We start from the raw sequence: 19,206 nt of genomic DNA, 5'->3' as shown, positions 1-19,206 counted from the left end.
TGTGGGTAGATGGCTGTGGTGAGCATCATCATGTGCCCTCTCCAGTTCATACGTTTCACTATAGGATGGTGCCTCGATTTCAAGGCTTCTAGAAAAGAAAAGTTGCTTTCCTTCAAAAACCATTGAAATCCTATTCTAGGTTAACATCTTTTTAAAATTATTATGATTTAGGTTCTTATAAATACATGAAAAATTTGCCAAGGAAGTTGGCATATGGGCACACATCTAGCCACACGGAAGAGGTGTGTTCTCCTTTATCTTACTGTTTTCTCCTCCTGAGAATCTTTTCAACATACTTAATGGAAACTAAAATTTTGATGAAGAATTATCACAGTATCTCCCACTTCTTTGTTTACTGTCATTTTGATGGCTGATGCTATATCCATAAATTCTCAGGGAAGGATTTTTCTTACTGTGTGTCTTTTATTTTTTTTTCCATACAGTTGATGTCTGTAATTGCACTTCGTTTCTAATCTTCTATCTTTTATTATACAATAGGGAGTCACTGATCACTTGTTTCCGTCCTAGTATAATAGAAATATCCAAATATTTCAGTCATACCTTACCCAGACATACAATCAGGAAACGTGAAAATGAGTGGCTTTCTTAATTTATTAGAATTTATTTCTCTTTCAATAAAGCTAAGACTATTATTCATTAATTAGTTTAGCTTTTATCAGACCTGATGATTGACCAAAGATTTACATTATTTTAGGATCCAATCCCAGGCAGGAATTAAAGATCTGAAAAATTCAACAATAGAAAAAGATGAATTTAATGGAACAGATTTTCAAAGGACTTGGAAATACTTAAAAGGCATTCTTGGAAAATTTAGTATGTAGGTTGGAGGATGCACAAGTAGTCAAAGACCACTTCATCTTGTATCACAAACATTTAGAAAGGGAGGAGAGTATCTGGTTGGCTAAAGAAAGACCTTATGAGGAATGGGAATAAAAAAGTATAATGAGAAAAAAAAGAAATTTAAAATAATATGGAAATGAAAGTTCCAAGACAATAGTAAAGCCTTAAAGTTTAATAAGGAGAGTCAGAATTAAGATGTGATATTTACAAATTTATTCAGTTTAACCAAAAATAACAGCAAAGGATAAAGAGTAGCCCAATTTTCATGTGGAGGGGAAAGTAAATACAGATAATATCAGGAATGTTGTAAGTTCCACGAGGGCATGAATTTTTATCTGTTTTATTCCTTGATAGATCCCTTAGAATAGTGCCTGGAACATAGCAGTTACCCCCCCCCCCAAAAAAAATGGTTGAATGAAGGAATGTATTTAATGATTCTTTGCTTTATTTTTTACCTTTATTAAGCAGTGAAATGACCTCATGGTTTTGGCCACATCCATGCAATGTAACATATGTACGTATGACCTAAGGAATCAAGTGATATTAAATAACAAAGCAAATTTCATGGAACTCCTGAGCAATTCTGGCTAAAGCCTAAGATAATTTTAGTAGCAGGAATTCTTGTAACATAATTTTAGTAGCAGGAATTCTTGTAACAGTAGCAGGGCCACAAGCTACTATTCTTAAGGATTTTTTAATAAAGGCTAGAAGGTAACTATCACAGTGATGACATTTTTAAAAGAAAACAAAGGGTGACCCAAGGAACCACCATTACTAACTCTCTTATTTGCAGACTTAAAAATATACAAGGAAAAAAATCACAATGATTTGTTATACATCCTGTAACACCCTGGGTGTGAGTATAAATACTGGTCCTATGAGAATATTTTAACCTTCACTGTAGAGTGTGAAGGAAAAGGGATAGGTATAATCTCAACTTTCCAAGCCTTTTGATTTTGTTCTGTATGACATCCTCATCCATAAATTGGGGAAATAGTCCTTAAACCAGACAGATTTGAATGGTAGCTAAAAGAATAGTGAAATAAATAATTTGTACATTAAATTTAAAGGGTTCTGTGTAAAGAGAGTTTTTGAAGTCTGGCCCTTGAAAAGACAAGATCAGAATGCAGTGTGACCTTGGTAGACTGGAGAACTGGTCAGAAATCATGAAGTCAAGGAAAAAAAAATAAACTCTTTAAATACAAACTTGTGGAAGAGTTGGCTGGAAGCAAATCTGGCAGGGGAAAAAATACAAAATTGGAATAAATGAAAAGGTAAACATTTACTTTAGAATTCATGTAGTGTGTGAATAATTAAAAATATGTATCTGATAGGAGTATACAAGAGCCTTTTTTTAGTACTATGTATATTTTTGGACTCCAGAGCTACAGGTAGGTATGACTTGAAATGAAGAGCCACAAAGATGGGGGAAAAAGGAGAAACTAAAGCAAGGAAAGCGCGACAAAAATAGATATAATTCAATTCACAGTCTTAAAGCACATGACATGAAAACATGATCACCCGGTGTTGTTCTCTCTGCAGAGGCTGGAACAACAGGACTGGGCATAAAGTATTCTGTGAGGGATTAGCTATAAGTAAGAATTTCCTGAGAGTGAGAGTTGTGAGATATCAAAATAGGTTAGTGAGGAAGGTTATGTGGCTCCTTTTCCGGAAGGCCTTAAAAGAGAGGTGGAATCTTTATGAAATAATTTGGGTATGGTATTATCTGAAGGAGGGAAAAATGATATGACCTTGCATGGCCCCTGCCACTATTAATATCCGGCATTTCTCCTCTTACCTTGGCTGAATGGAAATGTAGATATGTATTTCTACAAAAAAAAAAAAGACTCTTTTGCTCTTCTGTAACATAGCAAAGTTTATCTTTCTCATAAAGAGCATCTTAAGGCAAGTGAAATGTCCAAGCCCACCCTGAAATTCTCCATATTAAATTCAGGGAAGCAGTTATTAAATATTCATCTTAACTAATTCTTTTCAAAGGAACTGAATAGAGACTGTGCCATTATTCATTGTTTTCCGATTCATAAGTTATAAAAGATGAACATTTTTATACAATTTTGACTTTTAGGATCCTGAGGAATGTGGCCAAATAATGATTTGGTGTGTTAACTAGTTGCTTGATGATCATGTCCGCTTTTCTGACATCTAAAAGCAACGTGCTCCCCCCTCCTCTTCTCAGAGCTCTCTTATTACTGGATCCACCCACAGGCATGAGTGACACCGACGTAAAAGTTATTCCAGAGGTGTCTTCGCTGTGAAAGGCAGTATTTGCCAACAGGTCCTTTCTTACTGAGTTAGAAATCTCAGAGATTTCCTGTTTACCACAAGCCCTCTCAGAGTGCCTGGGAAACCTAGGCAGCCATTTTGAGCTTTCTCTTTGCAGTCACCTGCCCTAGCATCTTAAATTGAATCCAGCCTTGGATATAATGTGCCATTGTTGCTTGTGGAGTTTTTGAGTGGCACTGACCTATAGTGCTCACCAACTGGTACAGTAAACATGTGTAAATATATAAATGAAGACATATGTGCCACAGTATTCTGCCTATGAAAGTAGGAGAAAAGGCTGATACCTGCTGAAAGTATACAATTACATCCTCATACTCTGTAGGCTCTGAAAGAGCAAGCTCTGCGATACATTGTGGGAAAAAAATGATGTGAACTTCTGTAGCACACCAGTGTGTGATTTTTCTTCCAGCCATCATAAGTATATTGCCAATCATGTCCACTGTTATTGTATAGTTAATTTGTATATTTTATTAGGTGTGTGTCTTCTAAAGTTGATAGCCACTAAAATTACTTCTAAAAGAATATATTTAAAGAGGTTGCGTTGCAGTTATACCCAGAGGTCTCAAACACAAAGAATTCTAAAGAAGTAGGTAAATGTATAAAATTCTAAAGTGGAAACTCTACTGCCCATAGAAGAATATTGTAGTAGACCATAATTTGAGGAGATGAAGGAGAAGGAACAGCAAGAGGAGCAGTAGAAATGTGAGGGAGTGAAGAGATAATGACCAGGGTAATACCAGGGTTGGTTAGATCTGGCTTAGAAACCTCCCCGAGGTACTTTGAAGGAGAGCAAGATGACTGCCCCAAGCCTGGTGGCAAGATATCTGTGATACTCTCTGTAATCCTCATCTTATCATAAATGAAGTTGACTCTTCTGACCCATCCTCAGGAACACACATGTTGTGATGGTTTTTACCAAGAGTCGAGATGAATATATGCTGATTCATACACACTCCCCTGCTTTCCCTGGTGAGCAACCACATTCATTTGTAGAAAGGAGGGGGAAAATACCATTGGTGCTGATCAGCCAGTAAATACTGATATTTTAATGAAAGGTATCTAACTCAAGTTTCATCCTGTTCCCCTGCTAGTACGGTGAAGTGAACTCTTTTTTTTTGCCATCAAGAATAAGAGAATGTTAGATACATTAAAGAACATTGATTTTAAAAGAATTTCTTAGATTCCACTAAATCCCTCTGAACATCACATTTTGTGTATAGAATTTTAACTTTAAAGTACTCTCTTGAATATTACCTTGCAGCATGGAGAAGTAGCAGAGTGTGTGATTCGAATACTAAGTCTAGGACTGGATTTATAAGGGTTCAAATTATAACTCTGACACTAGCCCTGTGACCGTGGGCAAGTAATTTAACCTCTCTATCCTCCAGCCTTTGTTTCTGTGAAATGAAAATGGTAGTAGTGCCTTCCTCATAGGCTGCTATGAGGATTAGAGTCAATATAGGTAAAGTTTTTAGTGCCATAATATTTTATAATTTATAGCTAATTATTTGTTAAATTTCTAAATATGATTAGTAGTCCAAAGTGCATAATATAACCTTGATCTTAACTGCTTATTTTGCTTGAGGCTGAGGTGAACCAACTTTTCAATGCAAAAAAAAAAAATTGAAAAAACAATTATGTTTACCAGGCAATTAAACATTTTTGTCAGCGTATTGTTTCTCTAGAACTATATCCTTTGGAGAAGCATTCTGACCTCTTTGTGTCTTACACCTTTATTGAATTTATACCATTTAGGAACTTGAAAGGGGGCTTTAGAAATTGAACCCAGCTCCCTTTATATGTCTGAGGAAAATTAGACTCAAGGGAGTTGACTGGCCCAAAGACCTGCAGCTCCTGGGTAGCAGAACCCACCCAAGAGTCTGATTCCAAATAGAGCTTTCTTTCCACTGCACTCTACTGCTTTCTGGTGCTTTGGACTTTGGAAACAAATCGCACTAATTGCTAAATATTTTTATTAATATTTTTACTTTAAAAGAACAGCAGTTTTCTGCACCTGATGTTATGTTTGTATTCCTTTGTCAAGCTAAAAGAATAGATTGTTGTTTTATCAATTATTCAACAATAGTGTTAGGTTTTTCTTTGAGCCAGGCACGGAGCTAAATGTTAGTTTGGGGCATTTATGTTCAGTAGTCAGAGGAAAGAAGCTTGATCCTTTCTTTAAAGCTAGCATTTCCCAAGGGATATTCCTGATAAATTTGTAAATACTCCAGATTCTGGCATCCAGCATATTAAAGACTATGAAAAGTCCTGTAGCAAAGAAATCTGTTTTCCTAGTTTTTTTGATTTCCTGACTTTTTTTAGGGGGTAGAGGGGTAGGGTGGGCGGGGGGATCACTTGTTAGCATCCTTAGAAACCAGTGATCTTTGGAATCCACTTTGGGATTTCTAAGGAGAGTCATGAGCTTGCTTCCACCAGTGGTTGCTTTTTTTTAGACCCTAAGTTTTAGAGAATCAGGGTGAAAAACTGTCCATGTCAGTAACTTCTGATTTTTGTAACACGGCTTTTTTATAGGGAAAGTACTGTAATACTTTCCATGTAGTATTATCTGCCAAGGATGACTTGGGCTTTCCTTGAAAAGAACCTGGGACAGAATGTGTAGACATGCTGAGATAAGGAGCCTCCCGCCAGGCCTTCAGCCCAGGACCCAACTCCGCTGCCCGCCTGCCCGCGGTGCCCGTCCTGTGCAGCTCATTTGCCTGCCCTGCCTGCATCTTACAGAGGAAACATTCTGTTCGTCTGAGAACACCTCTATTCCTAGCTCTTTGACAGTTTCACTTTCCATATCCCCTCAGTTCTAAACATGTGGAAAAAGAGATAAAGAAAGGTGATGAAATGAAAAAATCGAGTGGGGAATGCTTCAAATAGAGGGAAGAAACTCGTATTTATGTGCCTGCTTTGTATGCGGCTATGACTGGGTTTTGGAGGGGAGGAGAGTGTCCTCCAAAGGTCATCTTACAAGATAGGGAGGGAGATGAGTATGCAATGTGAAGTATTGGTTAGCACTGACAATAAAATAAAACACTATGCTAGTTTTTACTAGAATAATGTCTATACTGTGATTCATTTAGGAAAGGAAAGAAGACATCTTGACTAAAAAAAAAAAAAAACTTTGCAAATTTGTGATTCTTTTTCAGGGCATTTAACCAATAATAATGAAAATAGATTAGTGTTAATTTAGGCTTCATGGTAAATTGTACAACTTACCGTACTTTAAAACTGATAAATTATGTTCACCAAATAGTACATAAAAAGAAAATGATGGAATAAAGGATCAAATTTATACCACTCTCCCAAAACATGACAGGGGAGGGAAAATTGAAAATATATACCCATTATTCCTTAAGTAAGGTTTCCTTGAATAGGAAATTGACCCCTCCCCTTACTTAAAATACTATAGTTTTTCACTGGACATTTATACTTTACAACTTTTAAAATTAAAGTGTCTATTGTCCTTCATTCTAATTTCCTTTTTATTAAAATTCATAATCCTTAAATTCTGTATTTTTCCCTTAAAAATGCCTTAATTTTAAAAATACTGGATGATTCCATTTGTCTGTTCTTTCTAAATTGGAAATTAATCTGTTTGGCTTGAGGCTACATAGCTTACTCCAAAGATGTGTGAATGTTTCCCGTACAATGAGACACTGGGAAACATTGTCTCGTTGATTATCACTGAGATCTTAATCAAAACTGTGCTGTGCTTGGGAGTTGGGCCCTATGAGAGAGGAAATAAATCAACCTAAAACAATGACTGTTACATTAGTAATGTTGTAAGGTTGTTTATTTCTAAAAGAGTTTTAAAAAATATGATTTAAAAAATATAATTCTGTATTTTACATTTGCAGAAATTTTGTGTTGTGTTTGTCAGATTGCTCATGGTACTGTCCATATTTAGCACTGCAAAGTGAACTTATAGCCACATGACCTATTTCAACCAGTGGGCATTACTTCAGTGAAATAACCACATCTCAGGGGAGGACACACCATTGGCTCCAACTAATATAAATTTAGAAACCTTTTGCATTATCCTATATTCTCTGTGTTTCAAAGTATTTATAATTTCCATAAAATTAAACAAGTTTACACAGAGAATTTCAGAAATTGAATTGCATCCAACTAAATTTTTACAAATGAATGTGGATCTCTTTTTTTATTTGAGCCTCACAACCTCATTATAGAATATATGTGTTGTTATTCCCATTCTATAGCTGAGGAAACTTAAGGTTTAGGAAACTATGAATTGGCCAAATTTATATCACCAGCGACAGGTGGAGTGCTGGAGTCTTCACCCTCCAAATGCAGCCTTGCTCCATCCGTGGTTTACATCTCTCCTCAGATGATGTCATCTTTTCAAATAACCCTTCCCTGACAGCATTATCCACCTCAGTCAGCCCTTTCCTGTTTAGTCACCCCTACCTAGCCTGTTCTGCTGTGGTATTTTCTCTGTAGCAGTTTTCTGTCTAAAATCATTGTATTAGTTCTCTTGTTTATTGCTTCATTCTCCCTTTAAAGCCTCGGGTTCGTGATGACCAGGACCTTTGTTTGGTTCACAGTGGTCTCTCTGGCACCTCTTAATCGTGCTCGATGTGTTTATGTCACTGTGACTGTTGATGAGACTTTTTCATTGATATCTGTAATATTAAACATCATGATTTTGGCTCTTGGCCTCTGATGACGTCACCTTGGCCAGGATTTGATTGCCCACGTGGTCCAAGCTCGAGTTTAATTTACCATCTATGATGAGGCTACACCAAATACATATAGCTACGTATAGTTCATGTGCTCCAAAGCTGGGGCAGATAGACCGCCTTGTGTCCTGTCAGAGAATCTGCGCTGCGTACAGGCACCTTAATCACATTTCTGACATTAAACTGTCACCCTTCCTGACCACCAGCCCTGACAAAATTTCTGATGTATTCAAGCCATGCGTTACACAGCCCTAGCGTGTTTTACAGTCAGAGGGGCAGTCCTGTAGAGTCCTCTTGTCCTGGAGTTTTACACAGATAAAGGGAGGATATAGTTTTGAGAGGAATGCTCCAACTACAAAGTGCATCCTGAAGGCCATTTAGCTCACAATGAAGGTCTGTGTTTTAAAATAGCACTATAACAAAGTAACTACAGAGTTTTGGCAAGGGTTTCAACTATTTATAGAAGTAAGTAAGGCATAGTAAATAGTGCCACAGTACCCAGTTCTCCCTTTCGCCATAACCCCAAACTTACGAGAAGCACTGTAATTATATTTTTCTACTTACGAAAAAAAAAAAAAAAATCATAGTAGCCATTATCAGTTTAACCATACGGAAGCTCAGGCTGAGATTTCTTTTTTAAATGCATAGTTTTGATTTTCAACAGCTGCACTGGGTCTTTAATCATATATTATCTTTATGAAGCCTTTTTCTAACATATGTTAATTGGCTGTTTTCTGTGACAAATTATGAGCTCTTACTTTGATGAGGTTCAATTGCAATCATGTTGGAGTCGAGTACATAGAGTTTCCACCCCTGCTGGCTCCTCAAACCACTACAAACATCCGCACGTCACTGCAGTGCTGAGTAATGGCAGGATTTGGGCTGGCTGATTTCGCTACAGATTTTTTTTTCCACGGGATATTTTCAGCTTCTTTGTACTAAATCTGTTGCAGGGTTTGCCCTTTTTAGCAGAAGCATGCTCTAAAATTAACATCAAATCTTATTGGAGATGACTATAATACAGTGAGAAATATTTCATAATACAATACCCGAGCGTCTGTTGTGCTTTACTAAAATTTTAATACATTTGTTAGACATTTTGTAGAAAAGTCAGTCATTTGTGGGGTTGGTGTTTTCTAAATCATCAGCATTTTGTAATAAATATTTTGAATTTTCCTCTTTGAATGAGGAAAAGAACAGTTATTTACTGAGAGCTGATCAAGTATGTATTTAGCTATCATAAAGAAAATGCACATACTCTTTTTTTCCAGGTGTTGCCAAACATCAGTATGCTAAAGATTCCATTGTGTTTTCTTTTTTCTTTGTAGTTCCATCTGTTGGTCAAATGATAAAAAGAATTACATGTTCCATCAAGGTTAATGTCCTATAAGATGCATAACATCCATCCAGTCGTCTGTCCTAATGTCAGTTTTTAATGTATGATTAGGATGAACAGATATGTTCTAATTCATCTACTCTGAGAACTGTGACAGGTAGCCTGCATCAGACACCAGCAGATGAACAGTGATAGCTATTGTTAGGCTAGGTGTAAAAATACAGTGCATTTGTTTATATTCACAGGAAAGTAGTCAGGGCAGTGATTAAGGTCTTCAGAAACTGTTTCAAACACCAGTCATATTGAGATTAATTTCACTGTGTTTCTGCCTTGCCACCTAAGGTAAAGGATCTGTGAACTGAGGTTCTCCAAAGCCAAAGCTAGGGGTCATATTTCCATACAGGTATTAAGAGTTTAGAATAAGATGAGCCAGATGTGAATAGGAGCTACTCCTCAAGAGGCTGTTTTTAATCAGCCATTTCCCTGGAGTAGCACACAATCAATGAGCTCTAAATCCTGAGGCTACCTGCGCACATAGGAAGGCCTGGGAACATCATTATAGAACTTACAATTGAGTATACGTGAAAAAATTAGAGCAGAAATTAAGGGTAAGAAAGGTTAACTTCAAAAGTCTTACTTTGGTACTGCTGTTTTAGAGGGTCTTAAAGAGATCATTTCAAATGTTCAAAAAAAAAAAAAGCAATATTAAACTCAACTAAATGCAGGTACTACTCTATGAAAAGATCCTTGTAAATAAGCCAAATGAAAAGTTGTTATTGATTTACGTTAGCCAGAACTGTTTAAACATGTGTATTATTTTGAGGAGGTACATGTGCATGAATTTCATCCTGAGTAAGTAAAGTTTTTTTTTTTTTTTTTTTTTTTCATTAATAGCACTACTGCTAGGGAGAAAGGCTTCAGGGGTCCTGCATGATCTTCAGTGTGACTGTGGAGTCAGGTGGTGCCCTGTCTTGAGCTAGTGGACACAAGGAAATTTAGTTCCACTTGATGAGACACATATACTTAATTGGCTTTAAGAAAATAAACCAAGAATGATGTGTAAATGAAACAGAGAACTTGGCACTTGACTATATGGAAGCCGTGAGCCATGTGGCTTAATTGGGGCCAGTTGGGATCATTTAATGATTGCTGTCAGAAGATCAGATGTAATTCTCCTTATAAGAAGACCACAGTGGGATAGAGTTAAACAAATTGTCATCAGAGGTTTCAGATGAACAAAGCCTTAATTAGGTTGATTAGGATGCTGTAAAGGAGATGAAGAGAAATCGAAAAATTGATGAATCACTGGGTTCCATGTTGAGCCACATATAATAGTAACATCAAATATCTTTTTTTTGATTTGAGGTATGACTATGGCATTTTGAATATTATATAGATTAACATAGAAGGTTTTTATATAAGCGTTTTAAATTTCTAAAGTTTAGCTAGAGACAAAAATAAATGACATTCAGTGAATGTAAATAGCAGATGATTTATCAAGCATATTCTTCTTAATGTAGAACAAAAACATTGGCAGGAGGACAATAGTATTTCTTCTCATTTCAAGGTCATCTTTAAATGTTACATAAATTGGTAAGGTAAATAACAACAGAGGCAAATTATTTTCAAGGACATAATTGTCAATCATTTAATGTAATGTTTGAATACAGAGTATTATTTTATTACTTAGCCTTTACTTAGAATGTCCTTTTAACCATTCATATCACAATCCTAATAATAACTGTGATTATTTACTAGTGATAATACTCAGGACTACTCAGATATCTTAAAATGTACTTGTTGTTTTACCCACATATTACGAAAGACTAAAACATGTTTTTTCCATTTGCTGCAGTTTTGTAGGAAAATATTCCCTCTGTACAAACACACACAGACACACACACAAATGTATTAGTAAGGCTGAAGACTGTGTCTAGTACACTCAGGCTTTTGAGGAAAAAATGTGTAGAATATTTACATTTTAATAATGAAATATGATATATTAAAGATTAAGAAAATAATGAATGTAAGATTTTTCTGACAGGATCATTAGATGCCTGGGAATTCAGATTTTTGTCATAAGATGAAAATTTATAATAGCAACATCTCCCATTTCAAGCCTAGCTTGCGTTGAAGGCTGACAGTTTTGTTTCACTTGATATTGGTGTTGTGTAGTGCTTAACTTGCTTTGTTCAATAACAGCAACAAAAAATCCAGCTGCATGTGCTTTTGGAAAAGGTACAGCTGGGGAACAGAACACACTCTGTGATGCTTAGTAGCTCTTGCTTTGTGATGAGGACAGTGCGGATTTACCTTGTGGTGAGCCCTGCCACATCACGAAGGGGCTTTTGAAAGAAAACGTGGTGAAAAATTAGGAAAACAAAGACTTGCTAGAACCCTGACTTAATTACTCAATATGATGTAGAAAGACTAAAAACTGTGGTGTGGTTGGATAGCACAAGGCTTTTGACATATTTAGACTATTTGGAGTTTATTTTAGAATGGGGGTTGGAGAATGCCGTTTAAGCTCCAATGTGAAAAAACTGTCCAAGGCAAAATGTACCGTGGGTGATAATGACTGGGAAGCTGTGCTTCCCTTGTGTTTATTAAATTGTTTATAATGCAATGCAGTTGTTTAAAGGTAAGTGTCTCCTAAATTCTAGAATTGTGTAAATAAAATGATTTATATCAGTGATAATGGCAGGTTAGGCCCACTTACTAAATTAATTGCAGGGGTTTTCAAAACGAGTTCCTTTTTAGCCTTATTATATTTCTGACATACATTTCATCTCCTTTTGTCCTTGGGGAAAGATATTAAAGTAGGACTAGAAACATTAATGTAGAGTTTTCAGCAGCCGTGGTCATTGGGAAAATTGATATATTTCCCTAGTTATTTCTACTTTTGCAGCCTGAAGCTCTTCCATGACTGATACTTATGAGGAACTTCTTAACTTTTATAACACTGTAAATTTCTCTTCATATAATGATTATTGTTAATGGGTAAATGAGGTATTACCTTTAGAAGTTGCCCATCATCATCTCTGCAAAGTGAGGTCTTCATGGTATATGTAAAGACTGTGATTCACTTGATAACCTTATTGTGTATGACTTTCAGTTTATGCCTCAAAACTGAAGCAACCTTACAAGTAGTAAGCCATGTTCCCAGTTCAACTGTGTACCTTGTCTTCACCTATAGTACCACATTTAATGATTACAACCATCCTGCAGATGAAGAAGTATATTCCCAACTCTGTGTAAGGCAAGGGAAGAGTGGTTCCAAGTGATTAAGTCATTAGTCTGTAGTCACTCAGCTTCTAAGTACCAAGTTAAGAGTTCATACCCTGAGCTTTTCTGACTCCAAAATCCACTCAACTTCCACTTCTCAGTATAAATTATTCTTATTCCATATATGAGATGCTATATAAATATAATGAAAGATTAAGTGAGGTTATCAGTCTGCTTCTGTATAAATGAAAATGTTCTTAATAGTCATTAAAAATAGTGACTGAAGAAAATATTCACCTGAGAGATAAAAATCTTAATGAATTAATTCATTAATCAACTGATAGTTATTAACTCCTACGATATGCCTGGCACTAGGGTAGAAACTGAAAATGCAAAAGTCAGATAAAACAGACTTGGCCCACAGATGTTGAGGAAGACGGCAGACAGGCAATTTCAGTTGTGACAAGTGCTACAAAGGAGGACATGGTGCTATGAGTCCTTATAGGGGAATTTGATGTGATCAGGAGAGCGCGAAGTGCTTCCTGGGGAGATGAAATGTGCTGAGACAGAAAGGAAGGGAAGAAGTTAAGGAGGCACAGAGGGGAAGGAGGAGCGTTCCAGGCAGCAGGAATTGCATATGCCCTGTGATAGGAAGGAGCATGGCAGGTGTGGGGAACTGAAAGACAGTTGACATTATGTTACTGTTCTGAAGATGACGCAAAATGCATCGTATTAACTTGGAATAAATTGAGAAAGTAACTTTGTTTATTTTCATGATAATGAAATCCAGTGGGGAAGAATGGGTAATTTTATTACCCTTAAGAGGATGTCTTAGCTATGTGTCTTTAGGACGAAGTCAGCTTGCATTCATAGCTAGGGTAGTATAACATTCTATATAATACACGGTAAGCTTAGAGAGAAGTGGAGTGACTTTCAGGACCAAAGAAATACTCCCTAACTCATAAGACATCACGTAGTTGAATAACAGTAAGATTAATAATTATTATATCTTTTGAAGTTCAGAATACTTCTTAAGAGAAAAAAATTAAGAGATCTACTTGTTCCTTTTAACCAAAATATAATTACATGCCTCATGTGTCTTTCAAACATATCATAAAGTAGAAAGTTAAATGTATCTAGATGCACCATAATGAGCAAAATTTTCCACTTAAAATAATAATGAATCATTTAATTGTTTGAATTAGTAATACCAGGCTTGCAGCAACTGGGCTTATGATCATTTTTGTCCCTTGCTAAGTATCCAGCTTGTATTTATTTAACCGTATAATTTCTTGTGTGATATAGCATGCTTGCTTTTCAGCCTGGAGTTTTTACAAAACATTTTATGAAGATGCTAGTGTTAGTGAAAATGTGAGTCAGTGAAAAAGTTTATTTGCTAATATGAGTAAAAGAAAACCAGAATTCTTTATTGCAAACTGACATCACATATTTTAATGTTTTGTCATTATTCATAGGCTGTTTTTATTTAAGTGACTGCACGGTGCTTATTGTAGCAAAATACATGCTTTGCACAGATAAGTTTAGCAGCAGAGAATTAATTTCTTCCCACATCTTTCAATGTGGCATGGCAGTCTCACTCTAAGATCAAAACACAAAACTGAAGGTTATGTTTAATTTCTAAATCAAAGTGTTGTGGGAAGATGATTGAAATCTGAAGATGACTCAGATCCACTTGATATGTGGTTTTCTTCCTACAGAAATCTTATGGTAGACTGCCATTTCCATGTTAGAAAGAAACTAATAGTGATGAGACTAAAATAAATAGTTTCACTGTATACTGAAAGTTTATGTTAGTTACTTTGGTTCTTAGTCTGAATTTTTTTAAGAACTTTGAAAGTTTCAATAACATAGGAATCTCTTCCCCCCCCGCCTCACCACCACCCAGTATATCTTTTTTTTTAACTATGGGGGCAAAGAAGTAATCCGTGTATTTTCCCAACAAACATTGATTTTTTTTAACAGTTTTCATGATTCTGTTTTTTACCAAAAAAAAGAAAAAAAAAAAGTATCCATTTGGCTCTTTGCTGTATAGAATTCTTCATTTGCCTCGAGGGAGTAAATTAAGATTATATGGCTGCATTAGCTGTGTCAGATGATTTTGGTGAGCTTTGGTAAATGGTAATTGCAGTGTATCTCCTACTTCACCAAAATGAACTTGTTCGTTTTCTTATTTTTATTTCTTAAAGCAGTCATATAAAATACTAACCTAGAGCTGAAATGGATTTTCTTCTCAGGTGTTTTAAAAATAGGAGTTAGAAATGTTGTCCCCGTGTCTGGATTTTTCTCCTTGTCCCTTATCTGAACCTCTCAAAGGCCTCTCTGTGTGGGGTGAGGTGCCCAGCCCACTCAGACAGTTCTGCTCAGAGAAGGAAGTGAAGAGTTTTGGTTCCCATTTTACACTTCTGGAACAGTTTAGGGAAGGAAGCACCTTTACACCTTTTATTGTTCGTGGTTGCTGACATCATATCCTTCCCTGACCAGTCTGTGCGTGTTTCCTGCCATTCTGTCAAGATTCTTCTGTGTTACTGGGAGGGATTTGTGGGAGGGAGGGAGCGAGGGGAGGAGAGGGGGAAGGGAGGGAGGTGTGTGTCACTCGGGGAACTTGTTTGTAAATGAGAGAGCCGGGGTGGGAGAAGGATCTTTAGCGTCTGTCCACAAGAAATTCTTCTGTCCGTGGGTCTCAAACCACTTTGCTTTCATCTGTCTGCTTATGCCAAACTCAAAGTGAACAGAAGCCTCCCATAATGAAGTTCCCCTTTTTAGTAAGCAGCATGATTTTATTTTTCTTCTATTTAGGTTGGCAAAAAGAAAAAAATGCAGAAGACTGTAGCTCTATAGAGTGTAACTATGGTAGAGTATTTGTTTTTCTTTTCTTTTTTTTAATTACTGATTGTTTCTCTGTAACTCTGTCATTTTGCAAGAATTCTTCTTTCATGTGGAAAGAAGTAGCGGTAAGGCTGCTGGAATTATTTTAAGCTTATGGTTGCTTGTACATAATGAAAGTTCTCAGTGTAACTCAAATTCTACTATGTGCAGTTTAGCTATTATATTCTTTTCTTCATATACATACAAAACAATTTTTCAGATTACTGAAGTTATATAATCTCTTTTTCAGCCTCTCTAGGCCTCCTACAAATTAATACTTGAAACCAACCTTACAATGTAATTTTTGCATAAAAATCAGGTTAGAAAAATAGTTATGCTAAGAAAACAGCTACTGAGCTGTTGTTGACCTTCCTAACTCTGAATTTTTACTGACAGCCTTGAAACCTGGTGACCCATAATCTAATGTTCTAAGCAGAATGTTCCAAGGCACATTTTACTTCATGCAAAGTCTCATCATCACCATATCTTACTCTGCATATGTACTTAATCATATCAAATTTTGCATTTCAGAAATGTTCAAAAGGCAACACACTTCAAGAAATATTCATTTTTATGGAAAATAAGAAAATATTTTAATTTTATTGAAATTTAAACTTACATCTCTCTACATTACCTTGCATATTTCAAAATGTCATTTTTTAATCGATTATTTTATATATATACATATTGACACGTATCAATTCTTTCTGGCAAAATATTTCCCGTAATGTTTTAAGAATTAAAAAAGAAAATCCTTGCTCTGCTCTTTTTAAGACGCGTCCCTCGTTTCAAAGTTGTGAAATGTGGGGTGGTGAGATGGAGGAACTCAGAATTCTAAGTTTGATTCATCAAGAACTCTGTCTTTCCGAGGAGACTTTTCTCCAGGGATGTTTCTCTACTCGTTTGGTTATTTGTATTTTGAAATCAGGATCCGCAGAAGTTTTCTTCTTCCCCGCCTCTTCCACACTCTAATCTGTTCACCCTGACCTTCCACCTTAAAGTGAATAAGCGCTTAGGCAGGCATAGTCCTGTAAGCCGATAGTGCCACGGCCTCAGCTCAGTGAAAGAAAGGAAATTGTCCCATATGCATTTGCTGTGGATTCATGGGTTGGCTTTTCTGTGATCGAGGACGCCTGTTTGTCTCTTTGGGTTCTTGCACATGCATGGGAAATACCATTCTATCGTGCTGCTTGCTTCTAAGGTAAGACTATAGGAAACACAGGAAAGCTGTCCAGTTGAGTGATATTTAAGACCGTCACTAAAAATAGGTAGATGGACAGTGTTTGGCAACAGTGAATATGCAGTTGTGCTTTGTGGATTTTTCATATTTTAATGTGATTTCTTAACATATAGCTAATTTTTTCCTGTCTATTTGTCAAATGTGTGTTATTTATATAACTCTAAAACTCTGAACGACTTCCAACGTTTAAAATTACCGCTGGAGTAATAGTTTTGATGAGCACTGTGTGGTCGTGATACTACTCAACATACGTATGTTCTCAGAGGCAGAAGTGAGCTACAGTTTAATAGAAGGCATTGGGCGAAAGAGAATGGATGGTCTTAGTATTTAAGCAGCACTTAATCCACCAGAACTAGTTATATCATAATGGCTTCTGCAATTAGATAATCACAGAAAACTTAAATTTAAAAAATTTACTCAAGGTGATAAAGAATTTAGAAACTAAATTAAAGAAATCAAAAGACAGCCGATGTGATCAGACCAAGTGTGTAACAGTTCCAATTCCTGTTCCAATAACTTTGAATTGGAGCCAAATAATCTATTAAACAGCCAGGACATTGGCTTAGGATTACATAATACATGTGGGAATTTATCAGGTCAGTTGTCAGACACCAACTAAAGTAAACAGGGAAATTCTGAGCAATGTGTGAAGTAGTTGCATTCTTTGACATAAGACGGGATAGAATAATTGAAGCTATTGCTTGCAAATGAAGAAGCCACTGTGGAATGCCTTTTTGTTAACTTCCACATTTCACAGCAATTCACTTTCACTCAAGTATTTTCAGATATAATTTAAAACAAAGAAAGATAACGTACTTTTAATACACTGGATTCTCTGGGTTTATCTTACATTATTGATGATCACTTCTTTCATTTTAATTCATGGCCTAAAGATATCCAGTATATGGCAAGCTTCTATAATTTTGTATCTTGCTCCCCAAAGAGATATGATATGTCTTTTTAAAATATTTAAATTTAAGGAACTGATGGCTTATAAGAAATATAGTCGTAAATGGAATAATACTCTAATTTTCGCACCATTTCTTTCTTTTCTATGAATGATTATCTTTTTTGATTCTTGTATTCAAGATATAGCTTAAGGGCTTTCAAAAGGAAAAGGATATTTCACTGCTGATAGCTGCTTGTTATGTAAGATTAAATATCCCACATTATTTTTACAGTGTTCTCATAGCAGTGACTTTTTAAAAATAAGATTAAAGGATTTAGATTTAAATTAGTTGACATTTACATATATCAAATAGCACTTTCATAATAGTCCATCCTATTTGCATAACGAGGGACGTTATCACCTCTGCTGTCAAAACACGAGATTGTTTTCCCTTCAGAAATGAATTAGCTGCCCTACTTAGCATACACAGGTACATAAAGGTTCATTAACTCTCTGATTTAGGTAATTTTTCATAACAGAAGGGTGAAAATAGTCACCTAGTTGCGTTAAAAAAATAGTAAGAAACTCTTTGCAAAAGATACATTTCAAGTGCTGGGCTTTAAAGCATAGTTTTCATCATTTACATGACTTGTTAAATTACTTACAAGATTATTTTAATCATAAAAACAAACCATTCCTACTTGATATGCTCCTGCATGTGATATACCGTGTACTTTTAACAAATGCTTATTTTCATTCATTTAATTTGTTTAGTTCCATAGAGTTTTATTTTTAGAAAATTAGAATATGCTAGTTCTCGTGAAACTGGCTTGCTATTAAAGTGGCGCTTAATTTTTATTTTTTGTTCAGCAGGAACGAATGCAGGCATTTGGGAACTGAGCAGTGCAAGTGCTGAAGAAGGAGATTTGTTTGGAGGAAACAGGAAAGAGAAAGAAAAGGAAGGAAAAAATACATAATTTCAGGGACGAGAGAGAGAAGAAAAACGGGGACTATGGGGAGAAAAAAGATTCAGATTACGAGGATTATGGATGAACGTAACAGACAGGTGAGTGGGGTAAACTTCTTTGTGTGTTGTTATTTACATGGGCCATTTATTACACTTCCCCCCAGATATGTTACGTGTACTGAAAACGTTTTGCGCTTATAAACATCCATTAAGAGAAGTTTTAGTGAATTAAATGTGGTCAGTTTAAGTGCTGATAGTAAAGGGAAAAAAATCACTCTATCTGTAAGAAATATACTTTACACATGGATGATTATTCACTTTTTACTTCAACGTGAATTTTAAATGGGAGCTGCGTTTGCGTAACATGAATAGCTTCATAATTAAGAGTTAATAAGCATAATATTGCTCCACTGCATGCATCATCAAGCAAAGATATTCTTATATTCATGGGAACGAGGCCTTTTGTGGTCATCCATTTAGAGGTTTATAATATAGACTAAATATCCTGTATAAAAATGGCTTCCAGTCTATTCACAGTAAAAGAGACTTTGAAATACATCCAAAGTGCTTAACATTGTGCTGACAACAACAACAAGGAGGACACCCCCCCACAAAATATTAGTCTCTTCAAACATAGAAGCGAGAACTGTCAGTTAACTCATACCATTTTCTTTAAAGCCTGAATTTTATAAACCTAGAGGCACATGGTGTTATCATTTTTTTCTAGAACTCCAGTGATATCTGTATGAGACAATTAATCTATTCTAAAGACTTTATACATGCAAATGC

At 35.8% G+C, this 19,206-nt stretch overlaps 1 protein-coding gene across 18 annotated transcripts in view; it reads left to right on the top strand.

The window, feature by feature from the left end:
* The window catches only part of MEF2C (myocyte enhancer factor 2C), a 165,351-nt gene that overhangs the window by 54,746 nt on the left and 91,399 nt on the right, over positions 1 to 19,206 (top strand). For 9 of the 18 annotated variants that reach the window (XM_082377760.1, XM_082377753.1, XM_082377762.1 and 6 more), the window contains one exon: positions 18,321 to 18,516. In XM_082377760.1, coding sequence (XP_082233886.1) covers positions 18,463 to 18,516 — 54 coding nt within the window. In that variant the 5' untranslated portion in view covers positions 18,321 to 18,462. Of the gene's footprint in view, positions 1 to 15,051; positions 15,219 to 16,153; positions 16,523 to 18,320; positions 18,517 to 19,206 lie in introns of those variants that run through there. The other 9 variants (XM_082377766.1, XM_082377768.1, XM_082377756.1 and 6 more) reach the window with 5 other exon arrangements.

The sequence above is a fragment of the Balaenoptera borealis genome (assembly GCF_965194805.1).
Source record: "Balaenoptera borealis genome assembly, chromosome: 2".
NCBI classification, from domain to species: domain Eukaryota; kingdom Metazoa; phylum Chordata; class Mammalia; order Artiodactyla; family Balaenopteridae; genus Balaenoptera; species Balaenoptera borealis.
Note: the sequence above shows the minus strand (reverse complement) of the source record. Positions and strands in the feature narration are given on the sequence as shown.